General features: G+C 44.8%; 1 protein-coding gene across 1 annotated transcript in view; it reads right to left on the bottom strand.

Annotated features, from left to right (window-relative positions):
* Positions 1-10,092: 10,092 nt before the first annotated feature.
* ABCB8 (ATP binding cassette subfamily B member 8) overlaps positions 10,093-24,887 on the bottom strand; it is a 22,917-nt gene continuing 8,122 nt past the window's right edge. Inside the window, exons 7-16 of the mRNA XM_070767154.1 lie at positions 23,062-23,147; positions 22,426-22,523; positions 21,402-21,507; positions 21,276-21,309; positions 20,431-20,567; positions 17,844-17,938; positions 15,828-15,961; positions 15,589-15,736; positions 13,250-13,500; positions 10,093-10,371 (exon numbers count right to left, since the gene is read on the bottom strand). Of these exons, the coding sequence (XP_070623255.1) occupies positions 10,294-10,371; positions 13,250-13,500; positions 15,589-15,736; positions 15,828-15,961; positions 17,844-17,938; positions 20,431-20,567; positions 21,276-21,309; positions 21,402-21,507; positions 22,426-22,523; positions 23,062-23,147 (1,167 nt within the window). The 3' untranslated portion in view covers positions 10,093-10,293. The remainder of the gene's footprint in view (positions 10,372-13,249; positions 13,501-15,588; positions 15,737-15,827; positions 15,962-17,843; positions 17,939-20,430; positions 20,568-21,275; positions 21,310-21,401; positions 21,508-22,425; positions 22,524-23,061; positions 23,148-24,887) is intronic.

Here is a 24,887-nt window from a genome sequence, read left to right as displayed (position 1 = left end):
AAGAATAGAATAATAATAAAATATAGAATAGAATAATTTAGAATAGACTATAGGATAAGCATAGATTAATAAGATCAGAATAATGACAGAATAATAAGAATAGAATAGAATATAGAATAGGATAATAACAATAGTAGGAATAGAATATAAGTAGAATAATAATATAGAATAGAATAACAACAGAATAATAAGAATAGAATTAGAATAGAATAATTTAGAATAGAATATAGAATAGGATAAGCATAGAATAATAAAATCAATAATAACAGAATAATAAGAATAGATTAACAGGAATAGCATAAAAACAATGAGAAAAAAAAAACAGAATAATTTAGAATAGAATATAGAATAGAATAACAGGAATAGAATAATAAGAATAGAATATAGAATAGAGTAATAATAGAATATAGAATAGAATAATTTAGAATAGAATATAGCATAGAATAACAATATAATAGAATAGCATAATAACAATAAAAGAATAGAATAATACGAATAGAATAATAATTTAGAATAGATTATAGAATAGAATAATAATAGAATATAGAATAGAATAATAATAGGAATAGAATAAACAGAATATACAATAGAATAATAACAATAATTTAGAATATAGAATAGAATAATTTAGAATAGAATATAGAATAGGATGATAAGCAAAGAATAATAAGATCAAAATAATAGGAATAGAATTTATTTATTTATTTATTTATTAGATTTGTATGCTGCCCCTCTCCGTAGACTTGGGGCGGCTCACAGCAATAATAAACAATATATAACAAATCTAATAATTTATTATTTAAAATATTTAAAAAACCCCATTTTTAAGCAGACATGCATACAAACATACCATACATAAATTATATAGGTATCTCAGTTCCCCCATGCCTGACGACAAAGGTGGGTTTTGAGGAGTTTATGAAAGGCAAGGAGGGTAGGGGCAGTTCTAATCTCTGGGGGGAGCTGGTTCCAGAGAGTCGGGGCCGCCACAGAGAAGGCTCTTCCCCTGAAGCCCGCCAACCGACATTGTTTAGTTGACGGGACCCGGAGAAGGCCCACTCTGTGGGACCTAATCGGTCGCTGGGATTCGTGCGGCAGAAGGCGGTCTCGGAGATATTCTGGTCCAGTGCCATGAAGGGCTTTAAAGGTCATAACCAACACTTTGAATTGTGACCGGAAACTGATCGGCAGCCAATGCAGACTGCGGAGTGATGGTGAAACATGGGCATACCTGGGTAAGCCCATGACTGCTCTCGCAGCTGCATTCTGCACGATCTGAAGTTTCCGAACACTCTTCAAAGGTAGCCCCATGTAGAGAGCATTACAGTAGTCGAACCTCGAGGTGATGAGGGCATGAGTGACTGTGAGCAGTGACTCCCGGTCCAGATAGGGCCACAACTGGTGCACCAGGCGAACCTGGGCAAACGCCCCCCTCACCACAGCTGAAAGGTGGTTCTCTAATGTGAGCTGTGGATCGAATAGAATAATAAGAATAGAATATAGGGTAATATAGAATAGAATACAGAATAGAATTGTACAATAAAATAGAACAGATTAGAACAAAATAGGAACAGAATAATAGAATATTATATAATATATGACTTTAGTAATTGAGTTGTCAAAGCGTGGAATTCACTACCAGACTCTGTAGTATCATCCCCTAACCCCGAACACTTTACCCTTTGACTATCCACGGTTGACCTCTCCAAGTTCCTAAGAGGTCAGTAAGGGGCGTGCATAAGTGCAGCAGAGTGCCCTCCGTCCCCTGTCCTATAGTCTCTCGTATATCTCCTATATCTTCTCTTCCATCTTTATATCTTTTTCTGCTATTCTCACAAAGTTATACAGTAGTCCCTCGCTATATCGCGCTTCACCTACTGCGGCTTCACTTCATCGCGGGTTTTCAAGAAATGTTAATGAGAAAAATCATTTGCGGATCTTCGCTGGTTTGTGGGTTTCTGAGGAAGCCGATCGGCAGATTTAAACAGCCCGCGGAACTCGATCCGCAGGTTTTTCAAAAAATATATATCTAAAATTGTAAATACTGTATTTAAATACTGTATCTAAAATAAATACAGTACTGTGTGGGAAGGGTTTATACACACTTAAAACAATGAAAACTTAGCAAACAATTACAATATAAATACTTAAATAAGTACTATCAGTCGATAAATTCCCCATCGCGGATTTCACCTATCGCGGCCGGGTCTGGAACGTAACACCAGCGATAGGTGAGGTCTTCCTGTATTTCACTCTTTTATTTTCTCCTCTATTCCCCCTTTAATACATTCTACCTGATTATATCCTCTATAACCCTCATTGTGTATTATTGTGTACTGGACAAAACAAACAAATAAAGAAAATAATATAGAATAAAATAAAATAATCTAGAAGAGAATAATAGAATAATAGAATAGAATAATTTAGAATATAATATAGAATAGGAAAATGGAATATAGAAATAGAATAGAATAATAAGAATAGAGCAATTAGAATATAGAATAGAATAATAAGAATAGAGCAATTAGAATATAGAACAATTTAGAATAATTAGCATAGTCCAATAGAATATAGAATAGAGTAATTTAGAGTCAAATAATTAGAACAGAATAATGCAGAATAGAATAGAATATAGAATAGAATAATTAGAATAGAACAGAATAAGACCAGAATAATAGAATAGAATAATAATAATAGAATAATTAGAATGTAGAAGAGAATAATTTAGAATAGAATAGAAATAGAATAATAATACAGAAGAGAAATTATTCTATTCTGTATTCTATTTTATATTTTAAATTCTATTCTACATTCTAATTAATAGAATAGAATAATTAGCATAGAAAGAATAGCATAAGGATAGAATATAGAATAGAATAATTTAGATTAGAATAATTAGAATAGAATATAGAATAGAATAATGCAGAAAAGAATAAGAATAGAATAATTAGAATATAATAGAATAGGAACAGAATAATAGAATAATTAGAAGAGAATAGAATAGGATATAAAAGAGAATAATTTAGAATAAAATAGAAAATAGAATAATAACACAGAATAGAATAATAGAATAGACTATAGAATAGAATAATTTGGAATAGAATAAAGTAGAAGAATAATAGAATAAAATACTAAGAATAGAATAGAATAGAAAATAGAGTAATAATAATACAAAATAGAATACTAAGAATAAAATAGACTATAGGATACAATAATTTAGAATAGAATAAAGTAGAAAATAGAATACTAATAATACAGAATAGAATAATAAGAAAACACTATAGAAGAGAAAAATTAAGAATAGACTATAGAATAGAATAATAATAGAATAATAAGAATAAAATAGACTACAGGATAGAATAATTTAGAATAGAATAAAATTGAAAATAATAATACAGAATAGAATAAGTATAAAGAAGACTATAGAAGAGAATAATTAAGAATAGAATAAAAATAGAATAATAATACAGAATAGAATAATAAGAATAAAATAGACTATAGAGTAGAATAATAATAGAATAATAATAATAATATAAATATGTATTTATTCTTTCTTTATTCAATGGACGGCCACGTAAACTGATGGCCAGCGGGCTGAGTAGAGCAACTCGGAGGAGTAAAAGAAAACGGGGCAGGGCAAGTTGGGGGGCTGGGCGTTGGCTTTGGCTTCCCCACCAATCGGGGAGAAGCAAAGAAGGTGAGGAAACTAGGCGGAATGGAGGAGTAGCATCAAAACGGAGGGGGGATTGGCTAGCAGAACTACCCACCACTGGAAAGGATGGGTGTGTTTTTGGGGAAGGGAGCCTGGCGGTCATCTAGCCTGACCCTGTTCTCGAGTGTCCTTTCCTTCCTTTTTTCCTTCATTTCTTTTCCTCCTTCCTTCCTTTCCTTTTTTTAGTTTCTTTCTCTCCATTCTTCCTTTCTCCTTCCTTTTTTATTTTTCCTTCCTCTTCCTTCTTTTCCTACCTTGTTTCTTCATTTCTTTTCCTTTCTCCTTCCTTTCCTTCTACCATTTTTTCTTAGTTTCTTTCTCTCCATCTGTTGTGGTTCAGCCTGGGACCCCTCCGGGAATGGCTGACTTGCTGTCGGCTTCCAGCTCAGAGGGAGAGGCTGAGGACCAGGAGGTGCAGACTGACGAGGAAGCGGAATCCCAGGCTGAAGAAGAAGGACAGCCAGAGTTCCACCAGGGGGAGCTCTCCCCAGCAAGCAGCCTGGATTCCCTGGGGGAAGATGCTCACGACATCATAGATATGCGACAAAGGAGAGCTAATCAGAGACGAACTCAATTGGCTAGGTATTTCCAGCATTAGAGGTCACAGCTGGGTTTGGGTGTGGTGCTCTTGGGAAAGGATAAAAGGCGGCCCCACCCTTCCTGGCTTGTGGAGTTTTATCTTGGAGATTCGTGAGACCTGTCTGTGAACTTTGGTGGCTACAATCCTGGTTTGTGCCTTGGACTATTGAAACCTTGGGGGGGGGGGTGCCAGCAAGAAGCTTGTGGAATTGACTGGACATCAGGACCCTGTTGTAACGTATTGTAACCTGTCTGCTGTGAAGACAGGTTTTCCTTTGTGCTTATTTTTTCCTGCTATAAAATACTTTTGGATTTTACCAGAGTGTCTGGCTGTTTTTTCAGTGGGTGTGGAGGTCTGGGAAAACCCAGACAGAACACCATCCTTTCTTTCTCCTTCCTTCTATTTTATTCTTCCTTTCTCCTTCCTTCATTTCCTTCTTTTTTCTTAGTTTCTTTCTTAGAAGAAACATAGAAGACTGACGGCAGAAAAAGACCTCATGGTCTATCTAGTCTTCCCTTAAAATTCAGTTCCTGTGGATTTACCAACCACGTCTGCTGGAAGTTTGTTCCAAGGATCTACTACTCTTTCAGTAAAATAATATTTTCTCATGTTGCTTTTGATCTTTCCCCCAACTAACTTCAGGTTGTGTCCCCTTGTCCTTGTGTTCACTTTCCTATTAAAAACACTTCCCTCCTGGACCTTATTTAACCCTTTAATATATTTAAATGTTTCTATCCTGTCCCCCCTTTTCCTTCTGTCCTCCAGACTCTACAGCAGCGGTCCCCAAACTACGGCCCGCGGGCCGGATGCGGCCCAACGAGGTCTTTTAACCGGCCCGTGGCAAGCTCACGAGATTTTACTGGTCGATAAAATAAGCTCCCGAATCTCCTGTCAACTCACCGCGGTCGGCTGCTCAGCGAGGAGAAGGTGGAGAGGCAAGGGGGCGGGGACGAAAGCGGGCCTGCAATTGGCCCCTTCCTTTGTCGCCTTTAGGGAGAGAAACTGTTGCTGCCCTATGGCAGAGCAGCAACAGTTCCTCTCCCTAAAGGCGAGAAAGAAATTGGCCAATTGCAGGCCCGCTTTCCACCCCGCCCCCTTGCCTCTCCACCTCCTCCTCCCCTCCTCCTCCGCGGTGAGTGGACGCGAAATTCATGAAAAGGCGATTGGCAATTGAAAAACTGTCCACTGAAAGTCACAGCTAAGTGCACCATGGCTAAGTTTGTGTGTGTGGGGGAGGCGGCTGCTTGAAAACCCCTGACCTCCATCGCTTCTCCCCCACGGCACAAGGCGAGCACACCTCGCCGCTGACAGAGGCGGCGGGGACTGCCCTGTCCCCCTGTCCCCCCTGCGCAAAACTGGCTGATGCAGGAAAGGAAAGCGTCACATTTAAAAAGCACGCCACTTTCTGGGACTGCGGCGCCGTGGTGGCCTTCAAGCGCGGCCCTTCGCGGCGCCCCACCACCCGTTCCTGCAGGAAGAGATCGGGCACTTTACCGGGAGGTGGAGGCGGCGTGGGGCCGGACGCTGGGTGCCGGGGAGGGCGAAGGAGTGGACGCGCCTCTCAGCTGCAGAGCGGAACGGGGGTGGAGATCAGCGGCGGAGTCCGGCGTTGGGGCCATGCGGGACCGCTCATCCAGGTGCGCGTGGACCGGCAAGCCTGGATGAGCGGTCCCGCATGGCCCCAGGCCCCCAACGCCGGACTCCGCCGCTGATTTCCACCCCCGTTCCGCTCTGCAGCTGAGAGGCGCGTCCACTCCTTCGCCCTCCCCGGCACCCAGCCGCCTCCACCTCCCGGTAAAGTGCCCGATCTCTTCCTGCAGGAACGGGTGGTGGGGCGCCGCGAAGGGCCGCGCTTGAAGGCCACCACGGCGCCGCAGTCCCAGAAAGTGGCGTGCTTTTTAAATGTGACGCTTTCCTTTCCTGCATCAGCCAGCAAAGCCGGGCAGTCGGCTTTGCTGGCTGGAGAAGCGAGCGATCTGGGGCTGCGTAGTTTTGCGCAGGGGGGACAGGGGGACAGGGCAGTCCCCGCCGCCTGTGTCAGCGGCGAGGTGTGCTCGCCTTGTGCCGTGGGGGGGAGGCGATGGAGGTCAGGGGTTTTCAAGCAGCCGCCTCCCCCACACACAGAGATAAGGGAGAGAAAGAAAGAGAGGGACAGAAAGAAAGAGGGACAGAGAGAAAGAAAGAGAGGGACAGAGAGAAAGAAAGAGGGACAGAGAGAAAGAGACAGAGAGAAATAAAGAGGGACAGAGAGTAAGAAAGAGAGGGACAGAGAGTAAGAAAGAGGGACAGAGAGAAAGAAAGAGGGACAGAGAGAAAGAAAGAGAGGGACAGAGAGAAAGAAAGAGGGACAGAGAGAAAGATAGAGAGGGACAGAGAAAGAAAGAGGGACAGAGAGAAAGAAAGAGGGACAGAGAAAAAGAAAGAGAGGGACAGAAAAAGAAAGGGACAGAGAAAAAGAAAGAGGGACAGAGAGAAAGAAAGAGGGACAGAGAAAGGGAGAGAGAGAAAGAGAAAGAAAGGTAGAGAGAAAGAGGGAGAGAGAAAGAGAGTGAGTGAGAGAAAGAGAAGAGAGAGAAAGAAAGAGAGGGGGGAGAGAAAGAGGGAAAGATAGAGAGGGAGAGAGAAAGGAAGAGGAGAGATAGAAAGGGAGAGAGAGAGAAAGGAGGCGACAGAGAGAGGGAGAGAGAAAGAGGGAGAGATATAAAGAGAGTGAGTGAGAGAAAGAGAGAAGAGAGAGAAAGAAAGAGGACAGAGAGAAAGAGAGAGAACTAGAAAGACAGAAGGACAGAGAGAAAGGGAGAGAGAGAGAAAGAGGAAGAATAAATATTAAATATTGTATTTGTTCCCATTTTGTTTTTTACTTTAAATAATGTATGTGCAGTGTGCATAGGGATTTGTTCACACGTTTTTTTAATAGTCCGGCCCTCCAACAGTCTGAGGGACAGTGAACTGGCCCCCTGTGTAAAAAGCAGGGGGACAGTGAACTGGCCCCCTGCTCTACAGATTGAGTTCATTAAGTCTTTCCTGATACGTTTGATGCTTAAGACCTTCCACCATTCTTGTAGCCCGTCTTTGGACCCGTTCAATTTTGTCCATATCTTTTTGTAGGTGAGGTCTCCAGAACTGAACACAGTATTCCAAATGTGGTCTCACCAGCATTCTATATAGTGGGATCATAATCTCCCTCTTCCTGCTTGTTATACCTCTAGCTATGCAGCCAAGCATCCTACTTATTATTTTTTTTTTTTTAATTACTTAGATTTGTATGCCGCCCCTCTCCGAAGACTCGGGGCGGCTTTACTTGCTTTCCCTACCGCCTGACTGCACTGTTCACCCATTTTGAGACTGTCAGAAATCACTACCCCTAAATCCTTCTCTTCTGAAGTTTTTGCTAACACAGAACTGCCAACACAATACTCAGATTGAGGATTCCTTTTCCCCAAGTGCATTATTTTACATTTGGAAACATTAAACTGCAGTTCTTTTCCTCCTTTCTCCTCCCTCCCTTTCCTTCTCACCTTTTTTCTTAGTTTCTTTCTTTCCATCCTTTCTTTCTCCTTTTTTATTCTTCCTTTCCACTTCCTTCTTTTCCTTCCTTCTTTTTTCTTAGTTTTCTTCTTTTCCTCCTTTCTCCTTCCTTCCCCCCTCCCTCCCTCCTTCCTTTCCATCCCTCCTTTTTTCTTAGTTTCTTTCTCTCCGTCCTCTTTCTCCTTCCTTCCTTTTTATTCTTCCTTCCTCTTCCTTCTTTTCCTTCCCTCTTTTTTCTTCATTTCATTCTCTCCATCCTTTCTCCTTCCTTCCTTCTTTTTTATTCTTCCTTCCTTCCTCTTCTTTTCCTTCCTTTTTTCTTCATTTCTTTCTCTCCATCCTTTCTTTTTCCTTCCTTCTTTTTTATTCTTCCTTAGTCTTCCTTCTTTTCCTTCTTTTTTCTTAGTTTCTTTCTTTTAATCCTTTCTCCTCCCTCCTTCCTTCCTTTCTATCCTTTTTTCTTAGTTTCTTTCTTTTAATCCTTCCTCCTTCCTCCCTCCTTCCTATCCTTTTTTCTTAGTTTCTTTCTTTTCCTCCTTTCTCCATCCTTCCTTTCCTTCTCTCCCTTTTTCTTAGTTTCTTTCTCTCCATCCTTTCTTTCTCCTTTGTCCTTTTATTCTTCCTTTCTTCTTCCTTCCTTTCCTTCTTTTTTCTTAGTTTGTTTCTTTTCCTCCTTTCTCTTTCCTTCCTTTCCTTCTCTTCTTTTTTAGTTTCTTTCTCTCCATCCTCTTTCCCCTTCCTTCCTTTTTTATTCTTCCTTTCTTCCTCCTTTTCCTTTTTTCATTTCCTTCCATTCTTTCTCCTTCCTTCTTCCTTATCTTCCTTTTTTCTTAGTTTCTTTCTTTTTCTCCTTTCTCCTTCCTTCCCTTTTCTTTTTTCTTAGTATCTTTCTTTCCATCATTTCTTTCTCCTTCTTTCCTTCTTTTTCCTTCTTCCTTCCTCTTCCTTCCTTCTTTTTTCTTCATTTCTTTCCATTCTTTCTCCTTCCTTCTTCCTTTCCTTCTCTCCTTTTTTCTTAGTTTCTTTCTCTGTCCTTTGTTTCTCCTTCCTTCTTTTTATTCTTCCTTTCTTCCTCTTCCTCGTCCTTCCTTTTTTCTCAGTTTCTTTCTATTCCTTTCTCCTTCCTTGCTTCCCTTCTCTCCTTTTTTCTTAGTTTCTTTCTCTCCATCCTTTCTTTCTCCTTTTTTATTCTACCTTCATCTTACTTCTTTTCCTTCTTTTTTCTTTCTTTCCATCTATTTATTTATTCAATATTCCCCTCCCTCCCTCCTTCCTCCTTCCTTCTATTTTATTCCTTTCTTTCTACATTTCCCTTTTTTTTAGTTTCTTTCTTTTCCTCCTTTCTCCTTCCTTTCTTTCCTTCTCTCCTTTTTTCTTAGTTTTTTTCTCGCCATCCTTCTTTCTCCTTCCTTTTTTTATTCTTCTTCATCTTCCTTTTCCTTCCTCCTTTTTTCCATTTTTCTTTCCATCCTTCCTTCTTCCTTTCCTTTTTTTCTTAGCTTCTTTATCTCCATCCTTTCTCCTTCCTTCTTTTTTATTCCTTCCTCTTCCTTTTTTCTTAGTTTCTTTCTTTTCATCCTTTCTTCTTCCTCCCTCCTTTCTTTCTCTCCATACTTTCTTTCTCCTTTCTTTCTCTCCATACTTTCTTTCTTCCTTTTCCCCCTTTTTTCTTAGTTTCTTTCTTTCCTCCCTTTCTCCTTCTTCCTTCCTTTCCATCCCTCCTTTTTTCTTTATCTCCATCCTTTCTATCTCCTTCCTTCTTTTTTATTCTTCCTCTTCCTTCTTTTTGTCTTAGTTTCCTTCTTTTCATCCTTCCTCCTTCCCTTCTCTCCTTTTTTCTTAGTTTCTTTCTCTCTATCCTTTTTTCTCCTTTCCTTCTTTTTCATTCTTTCTTTTTTGTTATGTTCGGGCCTCGACCTTTGCGACAGGCGAAAGCAATTTGTGCGTGACCGCTTTGGGCTCAGTCCTACGGATGCCGCTATCTCCCTCCCCCAATTTTTTTTTTGCACGCGCAGAAGGAAAATCTCATGAGGGGATGTGAGATCTTCGGGCCTTGACCTTCGGGTCTCGACCTTCACGATGGGCGAAAGCAATTTGTGTGCGACCACTTTGGGTCAAGTCCTAGGACGCCGCTATCTTTCCCCCCTCAATTTTTTGTATTTTTTTGCACGCGAAGAAGGAAAATCTCACGAGGGGACGCTTGCGCGTGTGTAATTTGGCCAGTTTTTTAACTTACGGGCACGTGCATAAATCAGAGACGAGATACCGGGGGTCGAAACCCAAAAAAAGGCTTTATTTGAAAAAATAATAATAATATTTCAAGTGTCAAATTGCCCGCGGCGTCCTTCCACCCGTGCAAAGGCGGATGGGGAGAGGAAATGCCACGTTCCCTGAAAACGATAACCGTGCGTCCCAGAGCAACGGGCATCTGGGCTGAGCGAAAGAGGGCCGAGGCGGCGCGGGAGGTCTCCTTTCAGATATCCTTGGCTTGCCGGCGGAAAAGCTCGGCGTAGATGCCACCTTTGCGCAAGAGCTCCGTATGGGTCCCGGCCTAGAAAGAATGGGGAGAGAAAAAAATTAAATTAAACACGCTGATTTTTGGGGGGGGGGGAACTCTTTGCGAAGTTTCTTGGGTTCGCAAAACCCCGAGTTGAAGGGAGAGTAGGATCGTCCCTCAACCCCGACGATAAACGGTTGCATTGAGCGAAGCAACCAGAAAGTACGCTCAACATCCGATAGAATTAGGGTTCCCCAACTTCTAGGTTACTGGGCGATCACTGTGGGAGGAAGCTTGGTTCGTGAGGGGGAGAGGGAAAGAGAATGAAAGAGAGAGAAAGAGAAAGGGGGAGGGAACGAAAGAGAAAGAGAGGGGAAGGAGAGAGAACGAGAGAAAGGGGGAGGGAGAAAGAGAGAAAGACAAGGGGAGAGAGAGAAAGAGAAAAAGAAAGAGAGGAGAGGGAGGGAGATTTAGATTTAATTGGATTTGTATGCCGCCCCTCTCCAAGGACTCGGGGCAACTCACAGCATGTACAGAAAAAACAGGAAACAATAATAACAATCCAATTATACTTTGAAAAAACAATCTTAAAATTCTAATTAAAATCTATCAATATCATTCATTCAGCAGTCAAACTAAGCATTCATTGGTCAGGGGGGAACGTCTAAGGAACCCCAGGCCTGGTGGCAAAGATGAGTTTTTAAACTTTTTCGGAAGGCAAGGAGGGTGGGGACCGTGCAAATCTTTAGGGGGAGCTGATTCCAGAGGGCCAGGCCCCCCACAGAGAAGGCTCTTCCCTGAGGTCCTGCCAGCCGACATTGTTTGGTCAACGGGACCCTAAGGAGACAAACTCTGTGGGACCTCACCGGTCGCTGGGATTCGTGCGGCAGAAGGTGGTCTCAGAGATAATCTGGTCCTATGCCATGTATGGCTTTATAGGTCATAACCAACACTTTGAATTGTGTCCGGAAACAAATTGGTAGCCAATGCAGTCCACGGAGTGATGGTGAGATATGGGCATTTCTTGGAAGGCCCAAGACTGCTCGTGTGGTGCATTTTGGACGAGCTGAAGTTTCCGAACACACTTCAACGGTAGCCCCATGTAGAGAGCATTGCAGTAGTCGAACCTCGAGGTGATAAGGACATGAGTGACCGTGAGCAGTGACTCCGGTCCAGATAGGGCCACAACTGGTGCACCAGGCAGACCTGAGCAAACGTCCGCCCGCCACAGCCGAAAGATGATGTTCCAATGTCAGCTGTGCATCGAGGACGCCCACGTTGCGGACCCTCTCCGAGGGGGTCAATAATTCCCCTCCCCCTACGGTGATGGACGGACAGGTGGAAGTGTCCTTGTGAGGCAGTACCCACAGCCACTCCACCTTGTCTGGATTGAGTCTGAGCCTGTTGGCAACCATCCAGACTCTGACAGCCTCCAGACACCGGCACATCACTTCCACTGCTTTGCTGAGTGGACATGGGATGGAGATGTACAGCTGAGTATCATCAGCGTATGGATGGTAACTCACCCCATGCCCTTGGATGATCTCACCCAACGGTTTCATGTAGATATTGAACAGCAGAGGGGAGAAGACCGACCCCTGAGGGACCCCACAAGGTAGGGACCTAGGAGTCGACCTCTGACCCCCCGCTAACTGGTCGACTGCGACTGACCAGAGGTAGGAGAACCACCGAAAAATGGTGCCTCCCACTCCCAGCCCCTCCAGTCGGCGCAGAAGGATACCATGATTGATAGTATCAAAAGCCACTGAGAGGTCAAGAAGCACCAGTACAGAGAATAAACCCCCATCCCAGGCCCGCCAGAGATCATCTATCAGCGCGACCAAAGCAATTTCTATGCTGTAGCCGGGTCTAAATCCTGACTGCTGAGGGCCTAGAGAGAGAAAGAGATAGAAAGGAAGGAGGAAAGAGTGGGGAGGGAGAAAGGAAGAAAGAGTGGGGAGGGAGAAAGACAAGGGGAGAGAAAGAGAAAAAGAAAGATGGAGAGAAAGAGAGGGAGGAAGAGACAAGGGGAGGGTGAGAGTGAGTGAAAGAGAAAAAGAAGAAAAAGAGAGTAATAATAATAATATTAATAATTTATTAGATTTGTATGCCACCCCTCTCCATGGACCCAAATTCCAAAAACTGATCTGCAGAACGAATGCAACATGTGTGGTTCAGGTACAAAAAAGAGGGAAGGAAAAAAAAGAGGGGGAAAAAAAGGGGAGAGGAGGGGAGAGGGGGGAAGGCAGTGAGGGACAGAGGAAGAAAAAAAGAGGGAAGGAAGGAAATGGAGGAGGAAGGGGATGGAGGAAGGAAGAAGGAAGAAAGGAACGATGAAGGAAGGAAGGAGAAAGGAAGGAAGAAAATGGAGGAAGGAGGGAGGGACAGAGGAAGAAGAAAGAAAGATGAAGGTAGGAAGGAAATAGAGGGAGGAGTAAGGGAAGGGAGGGAGGAAGAAGAAAGAGAAAGATGAACGAAGGAAAGAGAGGAAGGAAACAGGAAGGAGGGAGGGACAGAGGAAGAAGGAGGAAAGAGAAAGGAAAGATGAAGGAAGAAAGATAAAGGAAAGATGAAGGAAGGAATGAAATAGAGGGAGGAGGAAGGGAGGAAGAAGAAAGAAAAAGAGGAAAGATGAAGGAAGGAAGGAGAAAGGAAGGAAACAGGAAGGAATAAGAGAGGGACAGAGGAAGAAGGAAGAGAAAGAAGGAAGGAAGGAATGACAAAGAAGAGATAGAGAGAAGAGAGGAAGGAAGAAAAGTCAATGAAGAGATAGAGAAAATTGAAAAAGGAAGGAAAGAAAAAGAGAAAAAGGAAGAAAAAGGGTCCTTTCTCCCCTCCCAGTGCCATGGTGCCATCGAACGGCCCCTAAATGCATCATCCCCAGCCTGTCCTTCCTTCCCCGGAGGTGCGCCTTCTCGAACTCGGTCCTCACCTCCGCCACCTTCCCCTTGGCGAGCACCACGATGAGGGAGGCCTCCTTGATGGTGCTGAGCCGGTGGGCGATGACCAGCACGGTGCGGCCCGAGGCGGCCCGGTTCAAGGCCTCCTGGACCACGTGCTCTGACTCGGCGTCCAAAGCGCTGGTGGCTTCATCCAGGATGAGGATCTTGGGGTTCTTGATGATGGCCCGGGCAATGGCCACCCGCTGCTTCTGGCCCGCTGAGAGGGTCACACCGCGCTCGCCTGGATGGGGGGGAGAAAAGAGGGAGAGGGTGGGATGAGAACAGGGTGGGACGAGAGGTGTTGGCGCAGGAGGGAAAGATCTGTGTTTTGAGAGAAGGGGAGAAAGAGAGACAGAGTAAAAGAGAGAGAAAGAGACAGGGAGGAAGGGAGAGAAAGAGACAGAGTGAGTGAAAGAGAGAGAGACAGAGGGAGGGAAAGAAAGAGTTAAAGAGAGGGAGAGAGAAAGAGGGAGAAGGAAAAGAAAAAGAGAGGGAGGAAGGGAGAAAGAAACAAAGAGAAAGGGAGAGGGAGAGAGAGAGAGAAAGAGAAAGTGGGAGGGAGGGAGGGAAAAAGAGAAACAGAGAGACAGAGAAAGGGAGGGAGAGAGGAGGAGGGAGATAAAAGCAAAGAGAGGGAAAGAGAGGGAGGAAGAAAGAGAAACATAGAGAGAGTGAAAGAGGGAGGGAGGGAAAAAGAGAGAAACAGACAGGGAGGGAGATAGAGAAAGAGACAGAGAGAAAAAAAGGGGGGAGAGCGAAAGACGGAGACAGACAAAGAGAGAGAATGAAAGAGGGAGAGGGAGAGAGGGGGCGAGGCGGGAGAGAAAAGGAAAGAGGGAAAGACAGAGGGAGGGAGAAAGAGAAATAAAGAGAAAGGGACAAAGAGAAAGAGACAGAGAGAGTGAAAGAGAGGAGAGAGAAAGAGAAAAGGAAAAAGAAAGGGAGGGAGGGAGAAAAAGAGACAGAAAAACAGGGAGAGAGAGAGAGAGGGAGAGAAAGAAAGAGGGAGGGAGAAAGAGAAACAAAGAGAAAGGGAGAGAGAAAGAGACAGAGTAAAAGAAAGAGAGAGGGCGAGAGAGAGTGAAAGAGGGAGAAAGGGAGGGAAAGAGAGAGAGAGAGAGAGAGAAAGAGAAAAAGAAACATTCCAAGCAAAGGCTTTTCCTTATGATGCACACAATCGCCGCAGTAAGAATTTCACTGGCACAAATGTGGAAAAATGAACAGACCCCATCGGAAAGTTTCCTTATCGATTATATATATAGATATATATATACACACACACACCATATATACTTGAGTATAAGCCGAGTTTTTCAGCCCCAAAAATGGGCTGAAAAACCCGACCTCGGCTTATACTTGAGTCACCACAAGAGGGCGCCGAATCACCACAAGAGGGCGCCCAGCCAGCAAGCTAAACGGGGAGGACGGGGACGGCATGAGCTCTCTCCAGGCTTTAGAAGCCTCCAGCTGGAGAGAGAAGCAGATTTGTTACAGAGATCCACGTGGTACGGCAGCAGGGGAAGGAGGAGGAGGAGGACAGCTCTTCCCTTTCTTCCTCCTCCCCTGCGGCTGTGGGCTATTCTGGCTCTCCTCCGCCTCATTTCCCTGTTGCCGTCCCAAGTGGATCTCTTTAGCAAATCTGTTTCCCTGCACAACACATGGGGCAATAAAGGGAGAGGAGGAGGAGGGAGGATCAGGGGTGGGAGATCAAGCCAACGAGCCAGCCAGCAAGCTAAAGGGGGGGGGGGGGGAAACAGCATGAACTCTCTCCAGGCTTCTAAAAACTCAAGTTTAAAGAGCCCTGGGTTAGGGTTACAAATGCAAGAGTCTTCAAACCTGGAATGATTGAGGCTTGTGGACTTCAACTCCCACTCCTGAGGTAGCATGGCTGGTGCAGGAATTCTGGGAGTTGAAGTCCACTAGTCTTAAAACTGTCAAGTTTAAAGACCCCTGGGTTAGGGTTAGAAATAGGTTTTAGCTTGGTTGCTGATTGAGCTACTTTTTTTACTTTTTAATTTATTGCTATTACCAGATTGCTTTCGTTTACCCTCTTTTAAATTTACAGAGCTAGTTTTGGTTTTCTTTAAAATAAATATTCTAAAACATTTAATCTACTGATGTCTCAATTAATGTAATTTTATTGGTTTCCAATGGAGAAAGATAGTGAGAGGGGGAGAGAAAGAAGAGAGAAACATAGAGAAGGAGGGAGGAGAAAGAAAGAGACATTGAGAGAGGAAGGGGAGGGAGAGAGAGAGAAGGAAGGAAACGGGAACGAGGGAGAAGAAAGGAAGGATGGAAGGAAGAAAGAAAGGAAGGACGTTTCCCTCACCCACAGTCGTGTTGTATCCATCGGGGAAACTGCGGATAAACTCATCGGCGTTGGCCAGCCGTGCCGCCGCAAAGACCTCAGAATCTGTGGCGCAAAGCTTGCCGAAACGGATGTTCTCCAGGATGGTGGTGCTAAAGAGCACCGGCTCCTGGGGGGGGGGGGACACAATTCTTCTTGCTGCAGCGCAAACTCCCGCCTCCCTCAGCGCGGAGCGAATGGCATCCTCCTGGCGCTGTTACCTGGTTGATGAAGCCGATGACTTCCCCACGGAGCCACGAGGCATCCAGCGTGCAGATGTCACGCCCGTCCAGGTAGATGGTTCCCTTGAAGGGTTCGTAGAAGCGCTCCATCAGTGCTGCCACGGTGGACTTGCCTGAAGGAGGGAGAAAGAGAGAGAAAAAGAGAGAGAGAGAAGAAGAGAGGGAAAGAGAAAGAAAGGGAAAGAGAAAGAGAATGAGAAAGAGGGAAAAAGAGAGAAAGGGAGAGAAAGGGAGGGAGAAAGAAAGAGAAAGCGGGAAAGACAGAAAGGAAGAGAGAAAGGGAGGGAGGGAAAGAGAAAGGGAAAGAGAGAAAGGGAGAAAGAAAAAGAGGGAGAAAGGGAAAGAGAGAAAGGGAGGATGGGAGGGAGAGAGAAAGAGAGAGAGAAGACACCGGATTGGATGGAAGGGAAGATCAGGAGGAGGAGGAGGAGGGTTTAAAAATGGATGGGTGGATATATAGGAGATAATTAGATAGATTAGATAGATAGATAGATAGATAGATAGATAGATAGATAGATAGATAGATAATGACAGAGATAAAACAGATTATACATTTGATAGATGATATGTTCTGTCGAGCTCTCTGGTAGAATCCTCTCAAAAATGCACAAATACAATTTCAGACACATGCATGTTTGAAAATTCAAAACAATGTTCTTTATGATGAAAATTCCCTTAAACCAAGTCCTCTTTTGGTGTAGCCAAGAGCCCTCGTCTCCAAACAAACTGGTGATTTGTACAGGTCCCTTATCAGTTCTGTGATACTTAGCTTGCAGCTGTGAGGCAATTCACAGTCCTTCTTCTTTCACAAAGTGAAACACACTTTGCTCTGGTTTAGTTTCAAAGCGGGGAAAAATCAGCACACAAAAGGTCAAAGTCCTCCACAATGGCCAAACCCACAGGCTGTTCTTTATAGCAGCCTCACTAATGACCACAGCCCCACCCAACCACAGGTGGCCTCATTTTCTTTGACAATAATCTCTCAGTTGTTGTTGCCTATGCATCGCTCTCCGCATGCGTGGCTGTATCATTAACTGTTGTTCTGAATCCAAGGAGGAGCTAGAGAATTGATCTCCTTCTGAGCTGTCTGCCCCACTCTCCTCCTCCTCTTCACTCATGTCTTCTTGGTCAGAGGAGCCTTCATCAGCAGACTCCACCGGGGGCAAAACAGGCCTGCAGCATGTGGATGTCTCCCCCACATCCACAGTCCTTGGGGCAGGAGCTGGGTCAGAGCCAACCACAACATGATAGAGATAGATAGGCAGAGAGACAGACAGGTAGATAGATAAGTAGATAGATAGATGATAAATAGATAGATAGATAGATAGATAGATAGATAGATAGATAGAGACAGACAGACAGACAGACAGACAGACAGACAGACACACAAAGATAGATGAGAGATGGGTGGATGGATAGATAGGTAGATAGATAAATAGATAGATGGATGGGAGAGAGAGAGAGAGAGACAGATAAAGATAGACGAGAGAGAGATGGGTAGGTGGATGGATGGATAGATAATAACAGATAGAGATAAATAGATATGATACATTAGATAGATGTTTGATAGATGATATGATAGATAATAGATGAAATATATTATAGATTAGAGAGAAAAGTTAGAGATAAAATGGAGGAGAGATGAGAGATAGATAGATATTGATGATTAATAGATAAGATGGATGAGATATGAGATAGATATTAATGATTAATAGATAGAGAAGATGGAGGAGAGGTGGATGGATGGGTGAGGAGGAAGAGGATGGATCCTTTCAGCCAATCATTGGATCATTGGACGGATCAGAATATCACCCCTCGCCCCCACACATGGACATAACGACTGAGTCACGCACCAGAGGTTGTTGTTGTTGTTATTGTTGTTGTTATTATTTAAAAAAAACAGGTCTCCTTTTCCACTGGGACAAATGCCAAAGACTTGATTTCCCCCCTCCCACAGCCCCTCCCCACCAATCCAGCCCCTCCCCTCGACCTTACCGCCTCCGGATTGGCCCACAATAGCCACAGATTTATTAGCCGGGATGGAGAGGTTGAAGTTCTCCAGGACTTTGTAGCCGGGCCTGGTGGGATAACTGAGAGCGGGGTGGGGGAGTGGGGAGAAAATGAAATATAAATATATAGATTGGGTAGATAGAGATGAGAGAGAGAGATAAAATACATGATAGATTGGATAGACATAGATTAGATTAGATTAGATTAGATTAGATAGATAGATAGATAGATAGATAGATAGATAGATAGATAGATAGATAGAGATAGATAGATAGAGATGAGAGAGATAAAATAGATGATCAATTAGATAGATAGATAGATAGAGACAGATAGACAGATAGATTGATTGATATATTATTATTATTATTATTATTATTGTTGTTGTTGTTGTTGTTGTTGTTGTTGTTAGATTTGTATGCCGCCCCTCTCCGTAGACTTGGGGCAGCTTACAGCAATAATAAAAACAAATCTAATATTTAAAATATCTATAAAACCCCTTATTTAAAAGCAAGACGTACACACAAACATACCATGCATAAACTATACAGGCCTGGGGGAGATGTCTCAATTCCCCCATGCCTGACAGCAGAGGTGGGTTTTGAGGAGTTTACGAGGACGTTGGGGGCAATCCTAATCTCCGGGGGGAGTTGGTTCCAAAGGGCTGGGGCCGCCACAGAGAAGGCTCTTCCCCTGGGCCCCGCCAAACCACATTGTTTAGTTGACGGGACCCGGAGAAGGCCAACTCTGTGGGACCTAATCGGTTGCTGGGATTCGTGCGGCAGAAGGCAGTCCCGGAGATATTCTGGTCCGGTGCCATGAAGGGCTTTATAGGTCATAACCAACACTTCGAATTGTGACCAGAAACTGATCGGCAAACAATGCAGACTGCGGAGTGTTGGTGTAACATGGGCATATTTAGGGAAGCCCATGACTGCTCTTGCAGCTGCATTCTGCACGATCTGAAGTTTCTGAACACTTTTCAAAGATAGCCCCATGTAGAGAGCGTTACAGTAGTCGAACCTCGAGGTGATGAGGGCATGACTCCCGGTCCAAGTAGGGCCGCAACTGGCGCACCAGGTGAACCTGGGCAAACGCCCCCCTCGCCACAGCTGAAAGGTAGTTTTCTAATGTGAGCTGTTGTTCCAATGTTAGCTGTGGATCGAGGAGGCCGCCCAAGTTGCGGACCCTCTCTGAGGTGGTCAATAACACCCCCCCCTAGGGTAATGGATGGACAGATGCAATTGTCCTTGGGAGGCAAAACCCACAGCCACTCCGTATTATCAGGGTTGAGTTTGAGTCTGTTGACATACTGATGATACCTCACTCCATGCCCTTGGATGATCTCACCCAGCAGATATTAGTAGTAGAGGGGAGAGGACTGACCCCCGAGGCACCCCAAAAGGGAGAAGCCTAGAGGTCGATCTCTGACCCCCCCACTAACACAGACTGCGACTGACCGGAGAGGTAGGAGGAGAACCACTGAAGGACAGTGCCTCCCACCCCCAACCCCTCCAGCCGGCGCAGAAGGATACCATGGTTGATGGTATCGAAAACCGCTGAGAGGTCGAGAAGCACCAGGACAGAGGATAAACCCCTGACCCGGGTTCGCCAGAGATCATCCATCAACACGACCAAAGAAGTTTCCTTGCTATAGCTGGGCCTGAATCCTAACTGTGAGGGCCTAGATAATCAGCTTCTTCCAAGGACCGCTGGAGCTGGAGCGCCACCACCTTCTCAACAACCTTCCCCATAAAGGGAAGGTTGGAGACTGGACGAGTTTTTAAGAATGGCTGGGTCCAGGGAAGGCTTCCTGAGGAGGGGGCGCACAAGTGCCTCCTTGTAGGGAGCCGGAAAGGACCCCCTCCCCAAAGAAGCGTTGACAATCTCCTGAAACCAGCCAGGAGGGACACGGATCCAGTAAACAGGTGGCAGAACTCACAGTTCCAATGGCCTTGTCCACTTCATCAGGTGTCACCAGATCAAACTCTTCCCAGACAGATAGACAAGTACGGGCTCCAGTCACCTCAACTGACTCGTTGTCAGTCGACTCTGTTAGCCAATCGGACTCGAGGTCCACTCGGATCCGAACGACTTTATCAGCGAAAATATAGATAGATAGATAGATAGATAGATAGATAGATAGATAGATAGATAGATAGATGGATAGATAGATAGATAGAGATGAGAGATAAAATAGATGATAGATGATATAGATTGATCGATCGATAGATGATAGGTAGAGAAGATAGAGATGAGTGAGATAAAATGGATGATCGATTAGATAGATGGATAGATAGACAGACAGACAGAGCGATTGATAGACAGACAAACGGAGATAAGATGAAAGACAGAGATAAAATAGATGATAAATTAAAATACATAAATAGATGATAGATTAGATAGACAGATATTTTTAATAGCCTGGAAACCATTTTTGTCTCCCCTCACAAAAGTCAGGAACCCCCGCCTAAGAGATTTTTGCACAGTCCCCTTTCAACCTCCCATCGCAATCCCCTCACCCCCCCACTGCGATGCGCCCCCCAATCGCCACCTTTTCGACGTGGCGCCTCACCTGAAGGTCACATCCCGGAACTCGATGTGTCCGTTCAACATGCTGCAGGTGAGCATCTGCCTCTCGCAGGGGGGCGTCTCTGGTGTCATGTTCATAAACTCGAAGACGCGTGCGCCGGCGCTCATCCCCCTTAAGACCTGTCGGAGCGAAGGAAGGGGTCTCTCGACTCGCTCCCGGGGCGACTTGGCACCACCCCCTGCAACGGCGGCCCGAATTTCCTCCGTTGACCTCGTTGCTTGGCGAGAAATTCGACGAGCAGTGACCTTGCCCTTTCTAGGAGTCTCCCAGGAGGAAACGGGGCCAGAAAAGGCGGGGAGTAGCCTCCATGGGGCCTCTCTGGGAGGAAACGGTGTCGGAAAAAGCAGGGAGAAGCCTCCATAGGGCCTCTCTAGGAATCTCCCAGGAGGAAACGGTGTCGGAAAAGGTGGTGTGAAGCGTCGGTGGGGCCTCTCTAGGAATCTCCTGGAAGGAAACAGAGCCTGAAAAGGCCGTGAGAAGCCTCCGTGGGGTCTCTCTAGGAATCTCCCAGGAGGAAACAAGGCCGGAAAAGGCGGGGAGAAGCCTCCGTGGGGCCTCTCTATGAATCTCCTGGGAGGAAACGGGGCCGTTTCCACTTAAGAACCTGGTCACGGAACGAATTAAGTTCGTAACTACAGGTACCACTGCACCTGGGAGTACAGCGAACGGTCGTCTATACAAACCGGTCAAGCATCCGAAAATAAAAACAGCCATTTGCGGGAATGCCACGACAGTCACATGAAGAAAAACAACAACGCCTTTTTCGGTGTTGGCGAATCCGGGACATTACAAATGAACGAGGACAAGAATCTCCCCAGATCACCTACCTGTCCGAAGAGTACCGTCATACTGGCCATGGAGCTGTAAAGAAAGAGAAACGGCAGACGGCGCTCAAGGGGCTACCCGGATAATCCGCTGTCGGCGTACAGGATGGGACGGGGAAACGGTCTTACCGTTGTACGGTCTGCGAGGAGACAAGAAACGACATGAGGTCTCCGGGCGTCATCTCTTGTCCGGCCATGAGGGAGCCCCCGACGAAGATGGTGCCGAGTACGATGCCTAGGAAGGAAAATGACGTGGCTGTAGGGTAAACTTTTCTGGTTTCGTGGAAGGGGGACGAGTCCTCTTACGTGATAGGTTACGCAATCCCAATTTGTGTGGATCCCCCGCGCGCGCAAGCAAATTAAATTAAATTGAGTGCTGTCCGTTCGGACGAGCGGAATGTTATCCTTTGCCCGTTATCTTTGGCGAACGTTATCCTTTGCCAGTTATTTTCGGTGTATGTTATCTTTCGCTCATTATCTTCGGCGTTATCTTTTGCCGGTTATCCTTGGCAAATGTTATCCTTTGCCCATTATCTTTGTTATCCTTCACCCGTTATCTTTGGCAAACCTTATCCTTCTCCCATTATCTTTGGCGACCGTTATCCTTTGCCTGTTATCTTGGGCGTACTTCATCTTTTACCTGTTATCTTCCGTGAACATTATCCTTTGCCTGTTATCCTTTGCCCATTATCTTCAGCGAATGTTATCCTTTTGCCTGTTATCTTTGGCAAACATTATCCTTGGCCCGTTATCTTTGGCGAACATTATCCTTTGCCCGTTATCTTTGTTTTCTTTCACCCGTTATCTTCTCTTCGGCAAACGTTATCCTTTGCCCGTTATTTTCGTTGAACGTTATCCTCTGCCCGTTTTCTTCGGCGAACGTTATCCTTTGCCCGTTATCTTTGTTATCCTTCACCCGTTATCTTTGGCAAATATTATCCTTGGCCCGTTATCTTTGTTATCCTTCGCCCATTATCTTTGGCGAACGTTATCCTTGGCATGTTATCTTCAGTGAACGTTATCCTTGGCCTGTTATCTTTGGCGAACGTTATCCTTTGCCCACGCTTGGCTCGTGAAACGTTCTTAGACAACGTACCAACCGTGCCCCCAGGGAGTCGCCCGATGCAGCCGACGCGATGGAGCTTCTACTCACAGTTCAGGGCCACGTTGGAGAGCCCCTGGAAGAAGGCAATGCCCAGGCCCAGGTTCATGTTGAGGCGGCTCGAAATGTCCACTTCGGTTGCGTATTCTCTGCGAGGGAAAGAAACAAGAAAATGGAAAAACTCTACTGCAGGGTCACTACTTGTCCTACGCCATCGTTACCCCTGGGTAGCTTTAAAGCTCCATGGACTTTGACTCCCAGAATTCCCTAGCCGCCGAGTAAGGACGAACAGGACAGGAGGAAAAACAAATATACACAGTCTGCTTCACTTTACTCATTAGTTAATAGGGTAAGTAGTAGGTGGTGGGTGTTCAGCACAGATAGTATATCACATTTTCAAATAGGATAACTATGTTAGTAGATGGTGGGTATGCAGTTGATGTTATACATTTTTCAACAGGAATGCTTTATTAGTAGATGGTGAATAAGTAGTGAACATAATGTAACTCATTTTTAATAGGATAACTATATTAGTAGATAGAGGGTATCTAGTGAATGTAATACATTTCTTGATAGAGAAATGTATTAGTATATTATGGGTTGTAGTCCACACATCTTCAAGTTAAGAGTCCTTAAAGAGAGAGTAGGAAGGGGGGGCATGGAGGGGATGCCCCTTGTGGAACTCACTGGATCTCCTTGGGTTCCATCGCAAAGGCCCGCACAGTTCGGACATTTGCCAAGGCCTCATCGGCCACAGCTGTAGCCTTTGACACCTGTGAAGCAAGTTTATAGTAAACATAATACATCCTATTTTTAATAGGGAAACCGTATTAGTAGATGGTGGATATGCGATGAACATAATATACCACATTACTCATAGCATAACTATATTAGTAGATGGTGAATATGCGGTGAACGTAATATATTACATTATTATTATTATTATTATTATTATTATTATTATTATTTATTGGATTTATATGCCGCCCCTCTCCGAAAACTCGTGGCGGCTAACAACAATCATAAACAGTATACAATAATAATCCAACACTAAAAGCGAATTAAAAACCCCTTAATATAAAAAACCAAACATACATACAAACATACCATGCATACAATTGTAAAGGCCTAGGGGGAGAAGGAATCTTAATTCCCCCATGCCTGGCGGCAGAGGTGGGTTTTAAGTAGCTTACGAAAGGCAAGGAGGGTGGGGGCAATTCTAATCTCTGGGGGGAGTTGGTTCCAGAGGGCCAGGGCCGCCACAGAGAAGGCTCTTCCCCTGGGTCCCGCCAAGCGACATTGTTTAGTTGACGGGACCCGGAGAAGATCCACTCTGTGGGACCTAACTGGTCGCTGGGATTCGTGCGGCAGAAGGCGGTCCCACATTACTAATAGCATAACTATATTAGTAGATTGTGGGTATGCAATGAACATAATATATCACATTACTAATAGCATAACTATATTAGTAGATTGTGGGTATGCAATGAACATAATATATCACATTACTAATAGTATAACTATATTAGTAGATTGTGGGTATGCAGTGAACATAATATATCACATTACTCATAGTATAACTATATTAGTAATGATGGGTATGCAGTGAACATAATATATCACATTACTAACAGCATGACTATATTAGTAGATGGTGGGTACGCAGTGAACATAATGTATCGCATTTATTTGATAGGGAAGCTTTCTTAGTCGATGGTAGGTATGCGGTGAACATAATACAGTGATACCTCGTCTTACGAACTTAATTGGTTCCGGGACGAGGTTTGTAAGGTGAAAAGTTTGTAAGACGAAACAATGTTTCCCACAGGAATCAATGGAAAAGCGATTAATGCGTGCAAGCCCAAAACTCACCCCTTTTGCCAGCTGAAGCGCCTGTTTTTGCACTGCTGGGATTTCCCTGAGACTCCCCTCCATGGGAAACCCCACCTTCAGACTTCCGTGTTTTTGTGATGCTGCAGGGGAATCCCAGCAGGGGAATCCCAGCAGCGCAAAAACGGGTGCTTCGCTGGCAACGGAAGTCCAGAGGTGGGGTTTCCCAGTGAGGGGAGCCTCAGCGAAATTGCAGCATTGCAAAAACATGGAAGTCCTCGAAACCCCACCTCCAGACCTCCGTGCTTTTGTGATGATGCGATTTCACTAAGGCTCCCCTCGCTGGGAAATCCCACCTCCGGACTTCCGTTGCCAGCGAAGCGCCCGTTTTTTCGCTGCTGGGATTCCCCTGCAGCATCGCAAAAACACGGAAGTCCGGAGCTGGTGTTTCCCATGGAGGGGAGCCTCAGGGGAATCCCAGCAGTGCAAAAATGGGTGCTTCGCTGGCAACAGAAGTCTGGAGGTGGGGCATCCCAGTGGCGGCGGCTTGGGTTTCTAAGGTGAAAATAGTTTGGAAGAAGAGGCAAAAAAATCTTAAACCCCGGGTTTGTATTTCGAAAAGTTTGTATAACAAGGGGTTTATATGATGAGGTATCACTGTATATCACATTTATTTGATAGGG

This window comes from Erythrolamprus reginae, chromosome Z, assembly GCF_031021105.1.
Source record: "Erythrolamprus reginae isolate rEryReg1 chromosome Z, rEryReg1.hap1, whole genome shotgun sequence".
NCBI lineage: Eukaryota > Metazoa > Chordata > Lepidosauria > Squamata > Dipsadidae > Erythrolamprus > Erythrolamprus reginae.
This window is presented reverse-complemented; position numbering and strand designations above follow the sequence as displayed.